This window comes from Balearica regulorum, chromosome 5 (genome assembly GCF_011004875.1).
Source record: "Balearica regulorum gibbericeps isolate bBalReg1 chromosome 5, bBalReg1.pri, whole genome shotgun sequence".
Taxonomy (NCBI): Eukaryota; Metazoa; Chordata; class Aves; order Gruiformes; family Gruidae; genus Balearica; species Balearica regulorum.
Genome location: NC_046188.1, coordinates 38,445,638 through 38,467,868, shown reverse-complemented (window position 1 = coordinate 38,467,868; position 22,231 = coordinate 38,445,638). Strand labels below are relative to the sequence as shown.

Below are 22,231 nucleotides of genomic sequence, written 5' to 3'. Positions count from 1 at the left end.
CAGGCCACCTCCTCCCACTTGCTTAGCCAGCGCTCCAGCGATGACGCTGGGCAGTACTCTTTGCCACCACGCCGACAGAGAGGTCTCCAAGCACCACCTGCAATTTACGGGGAAGGGCCCTTGTCCCCAAGTGTGGCGGCGTGGTGCTCACAAGGGTGCAGGGGAAGCTGCAGGAACAGACACGTGGAGCTGCCGGGAGCGGCCAGCACAGCTCTGTCCTGCACTGCTGTGGGCACTGCTCCTCCCTGCCCGATGGGGAATGCCCGTGCTGGGCTCCAGAGCTGTTGGTGCTTTTCCATCCTGGCTGCCAGCCTGGAAAACAAAGTTCCCAACCAAAGTGAGAGCAAGCGGGGAGGAACAGCTCCGGCATTCCTGCCTGCCGCCGGCAGCGTTTCCAGGCAATGGGGCTGGAGAGGCTGAGCCTGCTGAGCTCCCAGATGAATAGGAGCGATGGACACATTACTGCAGTATTATAATGCCCTTCGGCAAAGGGATTAGAGCTTGGCCGTATTGCAGCAAGTCTCCCTGGTTAAAATCCCTTCCCTAGTACTGCACCAGAGAGAAAAAGACTGCAGTCCTATCACATAACTGTCATATAACAACTTCCCTTTCTAAAAGGCTCTTTTAGACCCAGGCTTCATATTCTGCAAGCAGAGGACAAGATTTTGCCAAGGGAGAAAGATTTCCTTGAAGCAGAACGACTGAAGAATGCTATCGCTCACTGAGCTTGGCCAGGAAGGAATGGAGCAGCGAGTAATCTCACCGAAGCCTCCTACAGCCAAATCCACAGGCATGTAAGGTAACAGCATTCACTTTGCTCTAGTTTAATGCGTTCAGCTCTGTGTGTTTCTAGAAACCCATGCCGGACCTCGGGGTTGGCCTTTAGTGAAGGCAAAACCCATAGAGGGGTCAGGGAGTGTGGCACCTGGGGATGAGGCAGGCAACGTGCCGTTCCCCAGCATGGCAGACCCAGGGAAGCACGTCCCGTGTACAGTCAGGGACAGGGAGCAGCGGGGGTATGAGCAGAAGTCACTTCTGCAGCAGCTGGAGGAACAATCTTTGCGAACCACCTCTCTCTTCCTGCCCAAGCACCAGCTGCCCAGCTCCTGTTTCCCTGCAAACCAGAGCTCTGGGCATGTGTTGGCCAGTGCAGCCTTGTACTAAAAGCACAAGGCAGGTATTGGTCTGGGGTGCGTAAAAGCTGCCTATTTGGCTTTGCTTGGAGAGCTTGGGCAATGCCTGCACCCCTCACCTGTCATGGTGCAGAGCACCTCAGCTCCTGAAGCAACACTGCCATGCTGCAGCAAGCACAGCTTTGCACTGCACAGGTCAGTTGAGGCTACTGCCATGCAGAACCTCCCCTCAATGCTAAGAAGGGAATAATGCTTTGAAGGAAGGGAGACATGAAGGCCTCTAAGAGTTTGCTAGAGAAACTACTCATCCATGGAAGAAGTTTCTTCTCAGCTGTCCTATCGAGAGATTGATCTATGGCCAGAAGCATAAGCATTTATAACCTTTGTTAAAAATAAAGTACTGTGGATGCATCATGTTTTTAAGGGTTGGCCTCAGCAGTATCTTGTGGATGCGAGGTTCTTCTGGTTTGTTTTCCCTTGTATGAAGTGCCCATCTTTATTAGTTTTGAACAAGCCTCCCTCTCATTGTCATCAGCTATGCCCACGTTCTCACAGTGAGAGCAGACACTGGAAGAGGTGGGGGACCAGAGCAGAAGATACACAAACTGCACAATGTATTCCTGAAGGGAACGGGGTTCACAGCTGATGTTTGCTCAAAACCTGAATTTCTGTTTCAACAGCTACTAAACAGTAAGAGCTGTGGCCTGAAAGACAGCTCACATTTTGCTTGGGTTAATTTGATGTTATTTGGACTTCTGAATCAATCCCTTCCTCACCTTCCCAGCCACTTACAGAAGAAGGGACTTCTCAGCTCTTCAGCAGGATGAACAAGACCAAAGGTGCCTTTGAGAGCCCAGAGCTTTGGACCCCAAGTCTCACACAGAACACCTCCTTCATCAGTGTAGCACCACCATTTGCATTTAGCCAGCAGGCCACAGACAAAGCCCTGAATGCGATCCTTATTGTGGTCCTCTTTGTCATCATGGTATCTCTGGGGTGTACGATGGAGATAGCCAAGATCACAACTCACCTCAGGAAACCCAAAGGTGTGGCAATTGCCGTAATGGCTCAGTATGGCGTCATGCCTTTGACAGCATTCATATTGGGCAAGCTCTTCCAGCTGAGTGCTGCAGAATCCCTGGCCATCCTCATCTGCGGCTGCTGCCCGGGGGGGAACCTCTCCAACATCTTTAGTCTGGCACTGAGAGGGGACATGAACCTCAGGTAAGGAAAGCTGAGTACGTGTTCATTGCCCAGGCCAATCTAGTCATATGACTGGTTCAGAAGCTAGTTTAATCAACATTAGCAATCCCCAAGAAGCTAGAGAAAGACTGAAATACTAAGTCTAGGATATTTTTAAAGCACCCATATTGCTCAATGAGCCAATTTGTCCCAGTTTTACAATAAAACAGGATTTTGTACCTTTCTGCAAAGCACGTGGCATGCTGATCTTGATGAGATGGGTGCAGGAACACTTTTTTGCCTCCGCATAGCAGTACATATAGCATCTATCTGCTGCATCTATCCATATAGCAGCATACAGTTGTGTAAACTGAGCACACTGAAGAGGCTGCATCGGTGAGAAATATTGAACTAGCAGAACCCCACAATCCAACAAACTCTAGCGATAAAACAAGATCTGGGGGAAAATATCAAGCATGACTTGCTGTGTCACTTTGAATTTCTGAAACATGAGCTGTACCCATAACGAGGGTCCTTTCTGAGCTGGTATAGAACTTGAGTCATCTTCCTCCCTCTCTGTTCATATCATGTCCTTATACAACCTGACAGTGATGGGGAAACCTCAGTGATAAGTTGGGAAAGATCGAGGTGAAGTCTTACATTAAAATCATGTGTCCAGGTTAGTAAGAAAAATGAGTGTATTCCATAAAAAAAAGTGTCATTCTTCTACTGAAGGGTCCTTTCTTCATCTCAGCATTGTAATGACCACATGCTCAACGGTCCTGGCAATTGGACTAATGCCTCTGCTTCTGTACCTTTACTCGGGAGGACTATATGAGGGCGATTTGGAGGGCAAGGTGCCTTACAAAGGAATAATCACCTCCCTGGTCCTAATGCTAATCCCCTGTGCCATCGGCATCATCTTGAATGAGAAGAAACCACAGTACACTGGCTTTATCATCAAGGTAAGAAGTACCCTGTGCTAGTTGCCTTTCAACCAAGGGCCTCAAGGAAGTTTTCAAAAAGAAAGGCACAGAAATATTCACTTCTTTAAGACATACCACAAATCAATGAAAGGGTTGAGGACAGAACTCAAGACATCCACTTCACCACTTTAATCATTAAAATATTTGCCCAAAGAGAAGTCCTTCACCTTTTCCAGACAAACAACATTTTGTAAGCAAGTTCCTATCTTGCTCTCCTTTGTTGGCTGCAGTTTTATTTTCTCTTGCTATAAGCAGCACTAAAAAGCCTCATAGGCACTACCCCTGACTATTGCTCTAACCAAAGCAGACCCCAGATTAAAAAAGAAAAAACCACACACCAAAAAAACCCCAAAAACCCAAAACCAAAAACCCCAAACAAAGAAACAAAAACCACAAAACCACCAAACAAATGTACCCCACTATTCTCAGAGGTCTAGCATAGGGGAAAAGCAACATCACAAAGTTGCTGCTTACATCAATGAGATATCCATCCAGCAGAAGCCACTAGATCACTAAGCACCCGCTTATGCCTGGAATCAACGCCCTGCCTCCTTTGTACATCAGGCATTTAAATAGCAAAAGGGAAATCTGGACAACCAACTACACCACTGTCTAACTCAAGAGCTTCACTGGCAGAACCCAGAGAGCTACTAACAACTTTATAAACCTATTTTTCAGTTTCTTTCACTAAGGCTTCATCTCAGAGAAACTGGGACCAAGCACAGCAAGAATTTGGTGCCAAGACTCAAAACCAGACCTGATAAAATGACATTAGGAATCGCTAACCTTTAAGAAGCATGGGAACCTGGGAGTCAGGCTATAGCAGACACAGGACGACCAGAGCTCTTCAAAGGTTCCTTTACCCAGCTTAGGGCAGTGATGACTAGACTGTTTCAGAAGCAGCTTTATAAGCCTAGCATGAGAAGGTGACCTACACTGGCCAGATGACCCTTGGTTCATGTTCCTTTCTGCTAACACCAGCTTTCCATTTATCTTGTCTACAAAAGAGGAAGGGAGTAGAAACTTACTTTTAAAACGCACCTGGGGAATTCCATCCAAATTTTGCTGGAGATCTCTCTCTTGTCCAGGTCTTGACCACTTTTATTTTAGGCAGGGATGGTTGTCCTTCTACTATCATCTGCCGCAATAATTGTACTGTCCGTGGCCAATGTGGGAAGTGGTATCATGGTCATCTTTTCACCTTCCCTCCTGGGATCTTCTGCCTTGATGCCTTTTATTGGATTCCTGCTGGGCTATGCTCTCTCCGCAGTCTTCAAGCTTAATGACCGGTATGTTCCTCCACTCCCCCCTCCCCTCACTCTGTCACCAGAAGGAACAGAGAGGTAAAACAGCTCTGGTCTATGGACCAACGGTGAAACGTGGTGAAAACAAAACGGGCCCTAGGAGTACAGGCAGACACACTGTAAGCTGGTCCCAAGTCAATGCTGTCACACCTTGAGTGGGGAGAGAAATGAGTTCAACCTCTGCTCGGCTCAGCAGAGAGGGAAGGAGCAGCTGGAGCAGCTTTTTTGACACGGGTACCTGATCACCACGGAAGGGGTAGAAGGTTCACTGGACAAGCAGATGGATGGTTTTGACTTAAGGTCACCAGTGACCTGCCAGGCACGCATTACCAGCCTCTGCTTTCAGTAATGAAGCTGGAGGAGGAAGAGAATTAATAGCACCATATAAATAAAAAATTAAAAATCGGAGAATACCAACAGAGACCAAGCTCCAGGTAACACAATTATTCCTCAGCTGAGAACTACCCCAACCTAGTCAGTGCATTCAGCTGCAGCCCCAGGGATTCACGATGGAAACCTTGCACTCCTTCCCTTTCTCATCCTACCTAATCCAGGTAAGAAGCCTGCTAGTCCTCACTATTTTCTATTCGCTTTTACCTTCACATCTGGGAGACTCCTCTTTTCACTTCAGAAGCAGATCCCTTCCCTGCAGGAAGCTGCAAAGCCCAGAGCAGGACACAAGGCCTCCAAACACCATCAGGCACAAAGTCCACATTTATAACGTGTTCTGTCTGCACACTGCAAAGGGAGCATGAGGCAAAACCTTCTAGGGATCCCAGTATTGCTCCTGATAAAGCAGCTTTTAGCACACACAAAGGGATGAAACATTACAACAGCAAGGTGGGCAGGCTTCTTTTTCAATTGTTTAAAAGTGGATTAAATCTGTAATCTGTTTAACTTTTCCTCCTTCAGATGCAGGCGGACAGTGTGCATGGAAACTGGCTGCCAGAATGTACAGCTGTGCTCAACTATTCTCAAGATTGCCTTCACCCCAGAAATCATCGGCCCCCTGTACTTCTTCCCACTGCTCTACTTACTGTTCCAGCTTGGAGAGGGACTTCTGCTGATCCTGGTCTTCAGGATCCATGACAGAATAAAGAAACCAAATGGCAAGTACAGCTTTCTCCTGCAGTTCTTACACTTTCCAATCCAAACCATATACGCTTACGTGTAATCACCAATGACGCTGCTTTCTAGGGGCAGAATCAGGCTGCCCTTTAACTCAGTTACAATACCCAATGCATTCAACACAAATCACAGTCAAAAATTCATAGGTAACTGAAGACATTAGGAATGATGGCTTCTTGCATCAGCAGAACATTTCCTATAGCTATATACTATCTATATTATCAGTGCTCAGAGGTTTTCAGAGCCCTGTGCTTAACCTAGGACGAGCATCCTGCAAAAGCTATGATTTGCACTGGGTACAATCAAAAAACAGTCACACGCACAGAGAACCTAAAACTACACGAGAACATTAGGTATTCTTTAATGCAACAAATTCCGGCTTTCCTGTAAACTGTTGAGAGATTCACTGAAGGGTGTCACTTTTGGAGCGGGGGGAGGAGGAAAAGGACAGAACTGTCAAGTACTGCAGCTGAAGGAAGGAAACACCTGGATCTTTTGCTAGAAAAGTACATAAACAGATTCGAGCTTAATTAAAATATATATACAGTACTGGTATCGATGCGAGGTAGACTCTTCTCCAACTTCAACTGGTCCATAACGCGAAAGCTCAGCTGAGCACCTGTGAAGCTGGGTGGAGAATGCACTGCTGCAAACTGATTGCAAACAAAACAGCTTAAATATTTTAACAGGACTTCCAAGTTCCTTCCTTTTGCTTTAAATCACCCAGCAACACCAATTGCAGCTGTGCCACAATCTTTCTATAACCTAGGTTCAGAACTGCCTATTCTCACTACATTTTCCTTTTTCTTCAGATGCAGCAAAAACAATCTGCACAACTGTGGATGCGGTTAGCGCTCAAGAAATGAAACCAGTGTCAAGACCCTGTACAAACAGCGGGAAACCAGGAAAACACCACGGACAGATTCTGCAGCAGCCGCTCTCGCAAACCCTCTGAGCTCCACCTTGTGCAGCCAGTGTACAGGTCCCCGCCAGTTCTGTGTAAGGCTTCTATCTATATGCGCGTTTTACGCCAGACAAAGGGATGCACCCGCACTGTTACTTCCCAAAGACCTCACTCCAGACTAAGCCTCTCCCTGCCAGCCCACAAAGACGACTTCCAGTGACTTCCAAGCCATTGTGACAACCCTTTGGGACAGCTTAGGACCACAGTCCCAAAGGGCTGCCCCCAGTTGTGTCCATATGAAAAATCACTACCTGCATCAATTTTCTTTTTTAATTTCACTTACCTGTGATCGCCTCGCTGGCCCACATTGGAAGCAGCTCCCAAAGACATCACTGAAGATCAACGTAAAGTCTCTAACAAAGGCCCAAAATGAGTTGTGAAAGTTTCTCAGTGCAGGCAGGAGCCACCAAGACTCAGCATGCGGTCAAGCAGCCCATGGGCTACTGGTCGCTCCCATTTTCCAAAATCCAAGCGCTGTGCCGCGTACCGCTGAGCAGCTGAGGCCGCAAAAACTGAACATGGCCTTGGTATGTTGAGTTTAGGTACAGTGAGCTGTACCTCTGAAAACAAATGAGCCCTGAACATGCCTTGCTTTGTAGGAGTCAGCCAGCTAAATACACCACCTGCCTATTGCCACACTACAAGCACGAGGGAAGACTGGCATTAACATCTCCGATGCGCTCAGCACGCACTGCAACCTGAACTAATCCATTTTAACTAAGAATAAACAGACTCGTACCAAGAACCTACACTTAATAAATGCAGAATCACTTCTGGCCAGAAGTCAACACAACCCTCCATAACGCAAAGCCTGGGAGTTTGTTTTAAACAGAAAGTTTGCCACAACAGCCAGCTCCCCAAGTGAAATGCAGAAATCCATTCATGCTGCTGCAAGGCAAGTAGCATGGCTTAGAAACAGAATTCGGAACAGCCATATATAGACCAGGTAGTTTTTCATACTTGGCTCGAGGGAAGGAAGCATCTGAAATGCCACCCCCTTCCAACCATCAGTGGCCTTCAGCCACCTGGGGTCCTGTTGGAGCCACATCCCACTTGAACACTGATGCCCATAATTATTCAAGCAAGCAGGACGCTCAACTGACCAGGTAACCAGCTAACCTTACACCTGGAGCAGCGTCCCTGGAAGTTAAAACTTTCTTCCACACCCCTTAAGGTGATGGAGCACCTGAACTACTACCCTCTCAGCATGAGGCCATCCACTCCCCAAAGCCAACTAGTAACAACCCACTTAACCACGTACCAATCCGACCACCTCTCGCAGCCCACTCCCAGGAGCCCCTGACAGTCTGATGCAGCGCCACACTACTGGACGTATTCACGAGGCACAGAAGCTCTTTCTTAGATACCAAAGGACTAACCTTAGGACTAACCTTCCCCAAGGCCAGACCTCACTCTGAGCAGAACCACCTTGCCCACCCTGGGCTCCAAAGATCTTTTTAAAGGTTTCAGTGGGTTACTGGAGTAGCTTTGTAAAGCACTTTAGAATTTGATTTGGAAAATAACATGTTTTCTTATAAAGCTCTGTCTTGCAAAACATGGGGCTTGCAGAGGGCTGCTGACCCATAAGGTACAACACTGCAGTACTCCCACCCCCCAAGTTCCCCATCCCTCCTCTTCCTCCAGAGTGCGGACTAACGCCTATAAAAAACGCTTTAACCACACCTCAATGTTCTCTCATACGGGTGTGCACAAACACACTCATGAAGTATGCCAACTACATCCATTTTTAACATTCCATGTTTATTATCCCAAGTGATTAAAGCCTAAATGACTTGTCCATTCCACCTTCTGCTATGAACTATGACAGCATGATTCTCATTGAGGTTCTTATTTCAGAAGACACAGCATGATCTGTTTAAAAGTTCCCTCCTCAAAAAAAAACCAACCCAAAAAACCCAGAAAACCCCACTCAACAATAGCTTTGCTGTAGACCCATCTTTAAGAAAGATTTTAACACTGTCCAAAACAGCACGTGGCATAGGCACAAACACTTTATTATCAGTAAGAACACACTAGAAGCAGACACATGTTTCTTTATACTTTATTTGAGCTACTTAATTCTTAAGTATCAAGACTTAGGGTGCTTTATAGAGTATTATTACCACAGGGCAGTGAAATGGGCATTTTTGTAGTGTAGTGCAAGTCATGTTAAATGAAAAGCTTTTAAAATAAAGTTTTATTACCAGTACTGACCAGCACTTAATCTGCTGACCTAAAACTGAAACAACGGTTCAAAAGCACAAAAAAATACCCTCTGAAATAAAGCTTTATGTACAGCACATGTAGAGCTCTTAGATGCCTAAAGCTATTCTTTAATTTGAGATATTAAACTGATGGTCTGAGTTGCTATTCACAGTTGAATATACTGGGAATTAAGTGTTTGGATGACCTTTTTTTTTTTGGAGTACAAAAAAGTGTAAGTTGTCTGCTTTAGTTATAAAGAGCTCTGCCAATATACACAAACTATACACTTCAGACATTCACAAAAAATGTGAGCAAGAAAAGGGTTATCAAAAAACATTTAATACAATTAGTCAATAACCCTTCCCACCATGGTCCACATCTACAAAGTTTCCCCATCCCTCCCCCCCTCCCCATCCAAACCCTTCCCCACAGAAAGTCACATACTTACCACAAGTATTAGCAAGTATGGTTTAAAAAAGGGCCCCCAGGGCAAGTTACTTATAGTTCAGTTGCCACTGTCAACAGATCTCGACCTCGATCTAGACCTCTGCCGATCCACAGATGATGGGGATTTCGATCTACTGGAAGAACCACGTTTCTGGCTCTTCTCTGGCATTGGAGATCTACTAACTGATCGAGACTTGCTACGGCTCCTACTCCTTGACCTGCTGTAAGACTTGCGGCTGCGGGAACGGGAACGGCTACGAGACCTGGATGAGCTTCTGCTACGAGACCGTGACCTGCTTCTGGACCTACTGAGGAAACAGAGAGTATCAGTGTTAGCAACGAAATGTCACAGACCACGACAACAGCCAGGCAATTTACTGGTCTCCAGTTTGGTTGCCTGGTCACTCAGTGACTTCCAAGCTTTCTCAGTGGGTGTTTAAGCATTACTGAAGAGAACAGTAATCCATACCTGTGCCTTTTGCTGCCTTCAATTAGTTTGATTTTCCTTCCATTAATTTCTTTACCAGAAAGTTTTTCAATAGCATTCTTTAAATCACTGTAAGAGGCGAATTCAACCACCCTGAAGAAAAAAAATAAAACAGAAACAGAACACAGAGTTCACAACTGCAATTTCTATTTTTGATGAAAGAGCAAAGCATATTCTGGGGGAAAAAACCCAACTCAAAAACCCCACGTTGCTCAGTGCAACCCTTGTCGTAACTCAAGCATGAATTGAAGAATTCCCGTTCCCAAATACCAGAGAATCGATTTTCAAAGGGTAGCTAAATTAAACCACGAACAGCTGCCTAGCACTGAAAGTAGCCAGATTCCCCCCCCAAGAGTTATACATACAACTACTACTCCACAGCTTTCAAGAGATGAGTTTAGAGGCTTACCCTTCATTTAACTTAGGTCTGTGTGCATCTGCAAAGGTTACTTCCCCAGCTTGTCTCATGAAGTCTTTGAGATCCTAACACAAGACCAGTCATGTTATTCAAAGAAGTGAAATTAATACTTATCTATATAAAAATAGTTAAATACAAACAAAAGAAACTTATGACTACTGAAAGAGAAGGTTAGATAAATTACAAACATGGCAATTGCCACACTTGTATTCTATCAAAATTGAATTATCTACATCAGGGCACGAAATAAATGAAAAAAGCATATTGCTTTAAGCAAAATGCCAATAAAGTGTCTTAACATTAAGGAAAATGTTAGTCTACAAAGATTATATAGATTAAATAAGAAAGAGAGAGAGAGAGAAAGAGAGAAAGAAATAAAAAAGTACATTTGTATATATATATACTGGACTGAGTGTGAAATACTACCCACGTATTTTTGTACTATTTCAGTCTCCATTTACATTACGAGTCTTATATGCATACAGAATTACATTTACATAACGCCAATTATTTTGTGCCCCATATGTCATTAAAAATATAGTTTACTTTACCTTTATTAACATTTCCCTAGGCTAGCCAAGCAGCAAACTGCATTAAGCGACCGGAGATACCGTCATGATATATGCCCGACTGGCTCTTCGCCACCCACTTGACGAACACTACCCAGTCGATGGAAGCCATTAATCGCACTGCCCTCCCTATTAGGAGACTATTGATGGATCCAGACATTCTCTATGCTTGATGTTACCAAGGACCACTTTACTGCGATCAGGATTCCAACGACCACCTAATTTCGTATCTTTCAACTCTTTTCGACCAGGACCTCGTTATTCGGAAGCGTTACAGGAAGAACAGCTCTCAACTTAGGAATCAGATCTCGTTAACGCTCTGGGATCGCTGCAATGTGGCACTTTAAGGAGTGCATCGATTACGTCTAGACCGGCAAACACAGATCTAGAGGTGGCCAAGTGACATTGTAGGAGCTGACTGGAAAGTCAACCAGGCCCAACCAAGAGTGACCAAGACAGAACGATTAGGATAACCCACAGGCACTCCTCGTCATAAGGCCAACGACACAGATAGGCTGGCAAATAAAGGGTTTAATATGTGGTTAAAATGGATTTAAAAAACAAGAAAAAAATAAATATATATCCTCAATTACATACATTTATTATTATTAAAAATTAAGATTAACTAGTTTTCATTCAAAATATTTAAATTACATTATTTAAAATTACATTAATTACATAAACATTTTTAATAAATTATATTTACTTTTAAACTAATTATTTTACAAAATAATTACATTACATACCGATTAAATGAAGTCAAAATAGTTAATCGTGTTTCAACAAACCTGCCAGCTGACTCGGGAAGACAAATTTTCTACTATGAGGCGATTTTCTGTTCTTACAGGTGGGGCATTTCTGTTTGGAAATAAACAATTGAGACTTTTATTAGTAATTAAAATATAAACACGTTAATACTAATAAAGGCTATACCAATAACCGGTACATCATCATCATTACTACAACTTAACTATGGAATGCCCTGATTTATCTAGGACAAGCATTAAGTACTTGGGGGGGAAGAGCATAAAGATGACAAGCATATCTAAGAGTTTTGCAATTCTTGTTATCCTACTGCCACATCAAATGATTTACTAAAGAGACAAATACCTTTTAATATCTCATTCTAGCTCAAGTTCTTGGATCAGATCAGTCTACAGTATTCTTTTTTAAATTACATCAGTTCAAAGCTATACATACCTCCTGTCACTACGTGGTCGGCGGCTACTAAAACGGTCAGAGTACCTCCCTCTGCCTCTACCCCTAGAGCGTGCTCTTGCATGCTCAATTGTAACCCTAAGGAAAAAAAAAAAGAAATGGAAAACCATGCTTTTACATTTTTCTTTTTACATATTCCTTCAGAGTTACGGGGAGGGGGGGGAACCCACAAAAAAGATTAAACAATTCTGGTAACACCATGCAAGTTACAATTGACTCACCCTATTTCACAAATACATAAACATGAATATCTAAAATAAGAAGTATCTCACCTCTCACTGCAAAGCTCTTTTCCATCCAATTCATAGACAGCATCATCTGCATCCCTCGGATCCTCAAACTCCTGCAAAACCACCACAGAAAAAACATAAAAGTAAAAAACCCTGTATCTCTAAAAAATTAACAAACGCTTATTTGCCACATAATATACTTAGCTGAGCACGTTAATGGCATTATCTCTAAAAGTAGCTTCGTGCACATCAAACGCACATGAGATCCGAGTGACCACCAACGGACAGGGACTGCAGTGCCCTGCAGAGGGGCGCACTCACCACAAACCCAAACCCCCTCTTCAGATCGATGTCCCGGATGCGGCCGTATCCCTTGAAGAACCTCTCCACGTCCTTCTCCCTGGCGGCCGGGTTCAGCCTCCCGATGAAGACGCGGCAGCCGCTCATGGCTGTGGGCGCGGGGCTCGCTGCGGGAGACACGGCGCCCAGCCCGTCAGCGCCCCCGGCCCGCCGCCCCCCAGCCCTGCCCGGTGACTCAGCACACCCCCGCCCCGCGCAGCCGCCCTCCCTGCCGCAGTCCGCAGCAGGCCCGCGGCCCGGCCTCGCCCCCACTCCGGCCCAATAGGAAGGAGCCAAGTGGGATCCGCCTTAACCTGCGCCAATAGGAACTCGACAGTCCGCCTGCAGCCCCGCCCAGAACATTCCGAGGACCGCGCAACCCCGCCCCTCTCCGCCAGCGCATGCGCACCGCGCCCGCGAAGCTAGGGAAGAAAAGCCAACGCCATCGCTCCACCACAAAATGGCGGTTCAGGCCGCACCCACAGCGACACCAACAGCGCTAACTCCGCGGCGGCACCACAATAAAACAGAGCGACGAGAAAACTGGCCGCCAATCGGAGGCTGGCTAGCTGCACAGCCGGGAGCTCCCTGCGCCACCGACCCTGCTCCCCCGCCGCCGCCCGCCCGCCCGCGGCGCTGCGCTCCGCGGGGAGGCCCCCACGCTCCGCCGCGCCCGGCCCCTGGCCTGTCACGAACCTGGGCTGCGGGTCTCGGTGCGGGCCGAGCCGGGCGGGCGCTTGGGGCAGTCGGCGCTCGGCTGGCGGGCAGCTCCGTCCTCCCTCTGTAACAGCCAACTCCTGACTGCCGCGCCGCCCCGCCGCTGCGCTGCAAAATGGAGGTGGCCCCCGCGCGTCACCGGCGCCCCACGTGACGCTGACGGAGCGCGACGATTGGCGGAGGCAGCGGCCCCACCCCTTCCCCAGAGAATCTGGGTCAGGGCGGGGAGGGATCGTGCCCGCGCCCGGCCCTGAGGCACCGCACGAGCCCGGCCCCGCTCGCAGCCCTGCTGGTGGGCCGGGGCCCAGCCCAGCCCAGCCCTGCCCCACTCTGCCTGCGGACAAGTGTGGGGGCGGACGCCCCTCGCTACCTGCCCCCCCCGTAACTGGGCCTTCCCGAGCCCCTCCTCGGTCCGCCGAGGGAGGATGGCCGTTGGTGTACTCACCTTTGCCTGGTTTAGGTAACCGGTGGCAGTATGCTAAAGCTGCCTGTGTGGGAAGAAAACTTATAGTGGCATTAGTGCTGGTCCAGAGTGTGGAAAACATAGTGTGTTACTTCACCTGGAAGCCATTTTGAGAAGGCAGTGAAAGCACAAACTTGGATTTTCAGTGTGGCATAGTGTAGGGCTGTCATTAAAGCTGAGGTGATGGGGTAGAGACAAGCGCTGGGCTCTTTTATTTGTACAGTGCGTAAGAGGCTAAAAACTGCTGCGCTTGTGTGCTAGGCAGGCACAGGAGTGGGCATGGTCTTGCAGGAACAGGCATTTCTCTCTTGGCTGTGTGATGATCAAAGAACAAGAAGAGAAAAAATACATAAGGAGCACCTGATCTATTTGCATCCTCATTTGGAATCAAGTGTGTAATGATAGAGAGCTGAGCTTCGTTTCTGTTTTACATAACTCTGCAGAATTTATCACAGCTTGGCTTCTAGATGACTGCAGTAAAGGCAACGGATTATCCCAAGGGGCATTCAAAATGCAGAAGACAATCTGGAAGTTGAAGATACACCCACTAGTTTTCTAATACAGACAGAGGTTGTGGTTCTGTGACTGTCATTGCCAGATTTGTGCACTGCTGGATCAGTTGGCTTTACACAAAGAGTTAACTGACAATTATAGCTATGTCAGGTTGACCTGAAAGACGGTGTGACCCTGTTGATAGCATTTCCCCGACTTATCACCTGGAGTCCCATGTTGCCTTGAGTCCTACCCCTACCCATTCCCCTTGCAGACTGTGACATGCCATCTTTGTTACATCCGGTGTCTGTTATTAATCAGGTCTATGAGGATGAACTTCTCTATTTCATGCTTAGTCACTGATGTAAATTTCTCTGGAACAATACTGCACATGATGCCACTGACATCATAGCTTTATATGACTGCCTCCACACGCACTCCTCAAACTGCAACAGTATGCAGAGTCCCAAAACTGGGAAAGTTATTTCTGCTATGTGCGAGCAATGATGAGAAAGTGTAGCTAAAGGTTTAGCAAGGGTAACTGACAGCATCGCCTGCTTTTCTCAAGGATTACAAAGATGCAGACTTCCATTCTGTGCAGTGTCTGGCTCCGTGAGGAAAAGGAAGGGTGATGCACACATGGGAGAACCTGCAGTACAGGGAGGACTTTGAGCAATGAAAGACAACACTTGTGATGATCCCTGTGGATCATAACCTTTACCTGCTGAGGAAGATACATTCAGATGTGCCATCTAACATTTAACACTGCTAATTTCATAATGAGTTACGATGCTCTAACAGGTGCTGTGGGAACAGGCAGTCGTGTTCCTGTCAACACTGGGACTCTTCTGACTGCGGAGCGAGCTGGTTCACAAAGCTAAACCAGCAAAAACTAGCCCTGGAAGAGGCAGCAAGCAGATTTCTACTGGTTTAATTTCCTGAAAACCAGCTTGCAGTGGGATAAACAAGGGTTAGCTCTGGACAGAGAGGAGGGGAAGGGGGGCAGGAGCGCCCTATTAAAGAAGAGCTGTTCATTTTAGCAGTGTGAAACTGCAGCCTAAAAGGTGGTGTCTTTTTACTGCAAGGCAGTGATCTCCCCCCTGCATCTCTTTTTCAGACCACTAGGAGAAGAGAAGCAAAAGTCAGGAGGGGATCCAGGAGACAACAATCACTCTTTCAAAGGTTCCTGTGTTAGCCAAGGGTGTCACCAACATGAAGGTCATATGCTCTTTTACTCACATGAGCTTCCCACATGTGGGTCATGGGCAGGCACATCTGTTTCCTACCCAGTGTCTCTGAGGTTTGTGTTAACTGGGAGGAGTATTTCTCCCTTTGGCCTGAGACTGTTTAAGACCACCTAGGACTAATATTCTTGCTGCTGGCTAGCCCACTAATGTCCACACCCCTGCCTTCCTTGCAACTCTGGGCTGCTGAAAGTCACATAAGCAGGCTGAGATCCCTCTAGTTAATTCATCAAAGTAACCAGGTAAATACTATTCACTATTTGGAAGCAGAAAGGGCATGAGGCAACGGAAGACTAAATGAAAGCTGAAATAATGTCCCAGCCAGCCACCATTACTATTTGGCACTGCTTGTGGAAAATAGTAAGGATTAACTCTTCACTGTCTCTTCCAAATACCAAAATTAGATGTTATCAAATGAAACTAATGAAGTCCAGTTCAAAACATGCAAAAGGAGGTGGTTCTTTACCAGCTAGTAGTAGACCTCTGGCATAACTTGCTGAAGGATGCTCTGGCTACAGGAAGTTCATATAGTTTCACCCTACAGTTTTAAATCAGGGAGGAGGAGGGAACAGGAAAAAAAAAAAAAGGAGGAGCAAGAGAGAGGAAAAAAGAGAGGCTCTAATTCAGAGACTCTACCTGCCGTTGCTGAAGACCCTCTGCAAAAACAACTGCCCCTCAGATCCACAGTGAAGCTCCTTGTGTAGGCCATATAGCCAAAGACTCCGCACTTGCTGATTTCTGCAGCAGCTCTGTGAATGGAAGCAGAACTGTAGCTAGCATCGTCTCCTGCTACTGGTGAATACATTTGTTGTTGCTTCCACTATGGTTCTGTATGCTAATGTCCTCTACCCACCTTTACTTTCTCCTTTTCTGCACACATATTTACCTATGCATTCTCTGTCCTTTTTTTCCAAGGCTCTGTGAACTAACATATTTCTGTTACTGCCAGACTAAATGTAGCTTTCTTAAGGGTGGCAGCAATGCGGGCTCAAGAGCTGCTTTGCAAAAGTCTCAGGGAGATGGCAAAAACTAGAGAATTTAATCTTTGAGCACCAATTGCTTTTCTTCAAAATACTTGGAGAAAGAAAGTGGAAATTGACCTAGAAATAATTGAGTAACAGACATTCAGAAATAACTTTGTCACTGAGTTTTTCTATTTTTCCACTTTTCAGGAAAGCTGAACTTTTAAATTGCTCAAATCCAAACATATAGATTTCTCATACGTTAGTGTCAGGCTGAGAGTCCTTGCCCAGCAACCAGAAATATACTTAGCCCTAGCACCGTTTTTTCACTAGACTGTAATTCAGAGAGAAACGTGTTACTGAGCAGTCAGTAGAGTTAGGGAGCTTGACTGAGGGCTATTCTTCCGCAGTCCAAACAGATCCTCACTGCCTAACCGGCCTTGTTTCAGCTGGCTCCTGCTAAAACCCTTTGGATACAGTTCCTCACGCTCACCCTTCCTAGTCAAACATAATAATTAATATCCCATTAATTATAGCTCAGCAGCAGTATTCAGCTGGTCCCAGAGGTACCTTGTGGTAGCAGGGGGGTCTGTAGCTCATCACTGAAGTTGCAGACCTTATCTCTTAGTTCAGGTGGGTCTGATGTTCAGGGCTGTGGCTCAGGAAAAAAGCAGCAGAGGCAGGAGCCGATCACCTGCTCTCCTCTCTGCCTATGTCTCTGCAGTTTGCCCCTGTGTGAGACGGTTAAGGGACATTGGCAGCAGCATTGTGCATCGTCGCATCAGATCACATCCCAGTAGAGATTTAATACTGATAAGGCATTCCACACCATCACATTTTTTACATTATCTAGTACATGTGACAAAGTTTAGGTTAGGTTTACGTTTTTATGCTGAGTTTATGCCAGCTGCAGAAGGACAGGTGGTACCTGGTCTGACATGAAGCTTACGGGTACAAAGTGGAAAAGATTTTTTTTCTCTTTGGGTTAATATTTGAATCATCAAAACAAGTTTACACCAGCTCATTGTGTTTAGCTGTAGATGCTGAATGCAAACTTCTGAGGAAATCTCACAACACTGTGAAAGCAAGCTGTAGACAGCTACAAAAAACTTTACTGGGTCAAAGCTATTTATAAACCTTCAGAGGGTAACAGGAGAGCTTCTGCAGCATCACGTGTCCTTCCTCAACTGGCCCTTTCAGACCTTTCCTGAAAGCCACCTGGGCCCCTTTCTGATTTAACTCAGCATTAGATGTACCCCCAAATGCAAGCACTGCACTCATGGCCATGATCTGCCATTACATTTCCAAGCAGCTCAAATCATACTACGTCTTTCTTTTGACAAACCATCTTCTTTGTTTATGCAGACCCAGGGACTAACATTGGCAGTAGTTTTTGTTCTCAGCAGACAGCAGATGGCAAACACTGATCACGTCATACCATCTTCACCTTTTGCTTGATTGAGACCCAGTATTCATCTTAAAAAGGGTGCGAAGAACATAGGTTAATAGGGGAAGAATAGGATGAAGAAAGTTCACATATTCTCAAGTATCCAGCACTTCTAATCCTTAAGAAACTCCCTGAAGTGACTAATGAACCATCACCGAGAAATCTCCAGCATCATCCCAAAGCCTAATTTCCTGGTGGTGCAGTGATTTTTTGATTGGCAAGCTTAACTTCAAAGGTCAGGAAGGCAGTGGAACAAAAGATTAAATCATCAGTTTATAAGCACTTTCCTTCAGTAACCTGGTAAGCTGCTCATGCCAGCAAGGCAGGCAATCAAGAACAAGCTGTTTCAAATGAATCCGATACTCCTTATTGGAATAAGTAAGCTAGCAGGCAAGGGGAAAAAATAGAGACGTGTTAAACTTGACTGTAATAAAGATTTTAGTGCGTTTTCTTAAGCAAACAGGAAAATACTAAGGTAACATTCATTGTAAGATAGAAGCACAACTTTTACAATCTTTGCATTCAAAATAGCTCCTTGACAAACTTGGGGACAATTCCTTTGTGGAATCAGAGATCTCTTCTTAGCACAGGACCATTCAACACCTGCATTAATAATTTGTTAAGTAGATTAGAGCATGCAGTGTTAAAACATGCAGGTGAATCAGCCTGGGAAGAGTTTCAAACACTCTGAAAACAAGAAAAGAATTCAAACTGAGTCTCAGAAACCAAAGGAATTATTCAATAACAAGATGAAATTTTGCAAGAACAAGGGCACGCTGTATTTAGGAAGTCTAATCTACCTATACAAAATAGGAGATAGCCATTTAGGGAGTAGTTACATCTATGAAGGCTTGAGCTAAAGTAGATTGCAACCTAAAAAATAACTCAACAAATACACTGCATTGCAGAAACAGGTAAAACCCATTCTAGGATGTGGCAACAGAGGGTAAGATATTTAAAGGGACAAGTGATGATCTACTTAATGACAGTAAGGTAAGTCAGATTTAACAATGACCTTGGCTTTCTTATGGCATGTTACTACTCCAACACACACATGGCTGCCACACAGTTCATGAAGAGCTTTGTGATATCTTTAAGAAGTAGAGGTCAAATCCTTGCAGAAGGCTGGAGCGTTGCCAATGCTGTGTCTTGTGTTTATATCACCTAACTTTCCCATGCTTTTCAAGTCTAGGGAGGATGGTACGTGCCCCATCACTTGTGGTTTTATTTCTTATTTTTATGTGACTGTTATACTAAGCAAACCCAACATTAAAAAATATACCACATAGTTGCACAATCCAGGAAAACTCTCATTAGGCTGCAATCACAAGAGACTGTTTAAACTAGTTGTCACTTTACACAGGTAACAGCACAAAGCAGAAAGGACAAAGCTTACATATATATATATATATATATGAAATCTATATGACATCCTAGTTCCTCCAACTTTCTGATAGATCTTACTGGAAAACAAACTGCAATTTCACCGACTGTTAATCCACCCAGGAATTATGCCTACCATACACAGAATTTTTTGTGCCACTATGGTTACTTTAAAAAGCTACATTTAAGCATTACAACTCTTTGAAAGTACTCATACCAATACAGAGGTCTTTCTCTTCCTATTGCCTTAAGATACAGGAATACATGGTCTTTCTATAGATAGGATTGTGTGCTACAGTCAATTCAATAGCAGTCTTGGTTCTGGAGGTTTCTGCTCCCAGCTTCTCCCACTTGCTGTTTTCTCTCCTTCAGTTTTACCAACTCTACTTTCAGGGCAACTGTAACACCCGTTATTTTGGGGGTTTTTTTCAATCCCAACTACCAATCACTCCTCCCCCTTGACAGGGCTCTGCTGTCAGAGAAGTAACTAGATCCACATCTCACTGTGTTCACACCAGAGAATTTACCTCTGAAGTGGTCTTTCCCAGCTGGGCACCGTGCCACCATGTGGCATCAGGCCCTTGAGCTTTAAACCATCCTGTGATCCCTGTGACAGGTATAACAGCACAGAGCTAGTGTAATTAGGGAGGACACTGGAACTGACCCTTCCCCTAGCCCATAACGATTTCCACCCAAGCCCTCAAGAAGACAACAATTCATTCTCTGAATATTTCACTTTCAGCCACAAATGCTGGAAAGGTTGTCTAAGTGAAAGATAACATTAAGCAGATTTTGGCTCATATTATTCTCATTCATGGACTCTTTCTGTAAGAAGCACTCCATCAGCAGCACTCTCACCCACAGGCATTAAGAAGCAATTTACACCAGCAAATACAGAGGGGCAGGTGGGACAGCCCTCAGGGTGCGATGGCTAGAAGGCTCAGGAGGAGATTTCACATGCATCTCTTGATCATTAAGCATCTGGCTGTGACTGGATGGTGCTACTGTCTGTATAAACTGTAAAAGCCAGTGTTAGGGTATGAGGGTCAGCTCGTACCAAGTTCAACCTCAGAGCCCTGACACGAGCGCGCAGTGAGCTGCTGTGCATGCTAGGTTGCAAAGCAGCAGTAGCTCAAGGTCACGGATGTCTCCAGCGTCTTCTCCCCCTCTCGCTCACCTCAGTGGGCCTCTGAGGGGCCACTTGTCACCCAGCTGGGGCCAGGGCAGCACAGGGAGCTGTCAGCCTCAGCCGCTTACTAACGTGGTTAGATTTGACAGTAAGTTTCTAGCCATGCACTAGGTTCACATGCAGTGGCTTGGTATCTCAGCCTGGTTCCCAGACCCACATCTATCTGGGTCTGGTGTTTTCGGTTAGTTATCTGCCATCCTGCTAACCTGGCACCAGAACTTAAGTAAACTTTCAGCCTCAGAGACAGAGGGTTCCTCTGGCTCAGCATTTGAGCTCAAGGACCACCACAAGGCTATTCTGCCTGACTTGCCCACTCCAAGGGGGGAAGGCAGCTCGATTCCCAGAACTTTCACCAGAAGCGCCTACACTGCACTGGGCTTGCCGGCACCATGTGCTGGACCTGCCAGAGCGCGGCTTCTCCTTGCAGAGCCAGAGAGGAGCAGGGCTTTCCTGCTCCAGCTTAGAAAGCAAATGTACAGTCAGGCACCCTGGGTCTGTCGGGAATCCACAGAGGATGAAGCCAGGAGTGCTGGTGTCTGGTTCCTGCCAGTGAATCATTATCTGTTTGCATTAGCTTTGCTCTTTCTGCAGTTCTTGCTCCAAAATGCCTGCTCACTTGGCACAGGAATTGGTGTCACCTCCCTTAAGGAAATGTTGATGGTGCAGCTGCCTTCCTGAATTCGACACTCTACTACTTTTTCAGCGTTGAGCTGAGGGTGTCCTTTTTGCTGAAAATAAATTCTTCGTTCAGATTTGTTTTGGGCTTTGCTCGTGAACACAATGGCCAGAAAGCCTACTGTTTAAATTGCATTTTAAATTGTTTTAGGAAGATTAAATGCTTCGAGGAATAGGCACATTTTCTGTTTGTTCTTCCCCCCAGACCATTCAGAGGCACATATTGCATCTATCGCTCTAGAATTAAGCATTCAGCCACCACAATGTCCCGATCATGTGTCTGCCAGCAACAAAAGACATGATTATGCAGATCTTTCTTCTATTTGGCATCATTTCTGAAGCTCTGAAACAGCCAAGGCACCTCTCCTGCAGCCCTGAGCCACACAGTGCATTACATAAAGCTGCATCAGCTTTTCCAGGGGTCTGATTCTGCTACACGACCCTCCAACATCCCCAGCTGCTAATTCCCAGCACATACACTGGCAGAAGAGTTTTATTACTATCATCAAACTCAAGCGTTGGATGGCACGTAGGATAAACAACAGGCACAGGCCATTACTTCTGGCAGGCAGAAAGCTGGAATGCAAAGAGCCTGGCAGGCCAGTCCATCACCCAGTACTTGCCCCAGCTCCTCACTACCTTCCTAAAGCACAGGAAAGTACATCCCCTCCCCGGCGTACAGACGAGTTGAGAGCCCGGGCTTCTGCTGCTCCCTGTGGGAAATCACTTCAGTTTAACAAATGACATTACAAGGTACGGGGAGTTTTTTCTGTTTAACCTGTATTTCCCTCTCAAAATTCCTCCTGTCACATTGAGTTACAAGCCCTTGAACTAGGCTAAAGACTCCCTTTTCCTCCCTGAGGACTGTTCCCTTTGAATGGTAACATCAACCTTCCTTAGCCACCCCTGCTCAGCTGAGATATACACATATTTAGCCCTTTTCGTCTTTTCTTGTAAGTCCTTCCAGCCTCTGATCATTTCATTGCTCTCGTGTGACCTTCCCTCTGTTTTCCTGTGTCTTAGGCTTACCTGCAATACTGCTGATTACA

General features: G+C 45.8%; 2 protein-coding genes across 5 annotated transcripts; one reads left to right on the top strand and one right to left on the bottom strand.

Annotated features, from left to right (window-relative positions):
- Nucleotides 1–469: 469 nt before the first annotated feature.
- Nucleotides 470–9,099, top strand: SLC10A1 (solute carrier family 10 member 1). Of its 2 annotated transcripts, none has more exons than XM_075754224.1 (7): nt 470–799; nt 1,669–1,823; nt 1,918–2,357; nt 3,070–3,280; nt 4,412–4,590; nt 5,518–5,714; nt 6,546–8,599. In XM_075754224.1, exons 3-7 carry the CDS (start codon nt 1,957–1,959, stop codon nt 6,686–6,688), a joined length of 1,131 nt encoding a protein of 376 aa, XP_075610339.1. In that variant the 5' UTR covers nt 470–799; nt 1,669–1,823; nt 1,918–1,956; the 3' UTR covers nt 6,689–8,599. The 2 variants fall into 2 exon arrangements, with proteins under 2 accessions (XP_075610339.1, XP_075610340.1); XM_075754225.1 differs by having other exon boundaries at nt 528–799; nt 1,689–1,823; nt 6,546–9,099.
- Nucleotides 8,744–13,472, bottom strand: SRSF5 (serine and arginine rich splicing factor 5). Of its 3 annotated transcripts, none has more exons than XR_012835695.1 (8): nt 13,307–13,442; nt 12,593–12,738; nt 12,314–12,384; nt 12,024–12,119; nt 11,612–11,681; nt 10,246–11,338; nt 9,819–9,929; nt 8,744–9,657 (listed from the first exon to the last, which is right to left on the bottom strand). XR_012835695.1 is itself a non-coding variant. In XM_075754227.1 (8 exons), exons 2-8 carry the CDS (start codon nt 12,716–12,718, stop codon nt 9,408–9,410), a joined length of 798 nt encoding a protein of 265 aa, XP_075610342.1. In that variant the 5' UTR covers nt 12,719–12,738; nt 13,307–13,472; the 3' UTR covers nt 8,744–9,407. The 3 variants fall into 3 exon arrangements, 2 of the variants coding, with proteins under 2 accessions (XP_075610342.1, XP_075610341.1); XM_075754227.1 differs by having other exon boundaries at nt 10,246–10,319; nt 13,307–13,472; XM_075754226.1 differs by having other exon boundaries at nt 8,744–9,654; nt 10,246–10,319.
- Nucleotides 13,473–22,231: the final 8,759 nt, after the last annotated feature.

Excerpts from the sequence above, each read along its gene's own strand:
- SLC10A1 (XM_075754225.1), top strand. The coding sequence starts at position 1,957 with ATGAACAAGACCAAAGGTGCCTTTGAGAGCCCAGAGCTTTGGACCCCA. Across the intron at positions 2,358-3,069 it reads AGAGGGGACATGAACCTCAG|CATTGTAATGACCACATGCT; the intron begins GTAAGGAAAGCT and ends TCTTCATCTCAG. Across the intron at positions 4,591-5,517 it reads GTCTTCAAGCTTAATGACCG|ATGCAGGCGGACAGTGTGCA; the intron begins GTATGTTCCTCC and ends TTCCTCCTTCAG.
- SRSF5 (XM_075754227.1), bottom strand. The coding sequence starts at position 12,718 with ATGAGCGGCTGCCGCGTCTTCATCGGGAGGCTGAACCCGGCCGCCAGG. Across the intron at positions 11,682-12,023 it reads CGACCACGTAGTGACAGGAG|AAATGCCCCACCTGTAAGAA; the intron begins GTATGTATAGCT and ends ATTTCCAAACAG. Across the intron at positions 9,930-10,245 it reads AGACCTAAGTTAAATGAAGG|GGTGGTTGAATTCGCCTCTT; the intron begins GTAAGCCTCTAA and ends TTTTTTCTTCAG.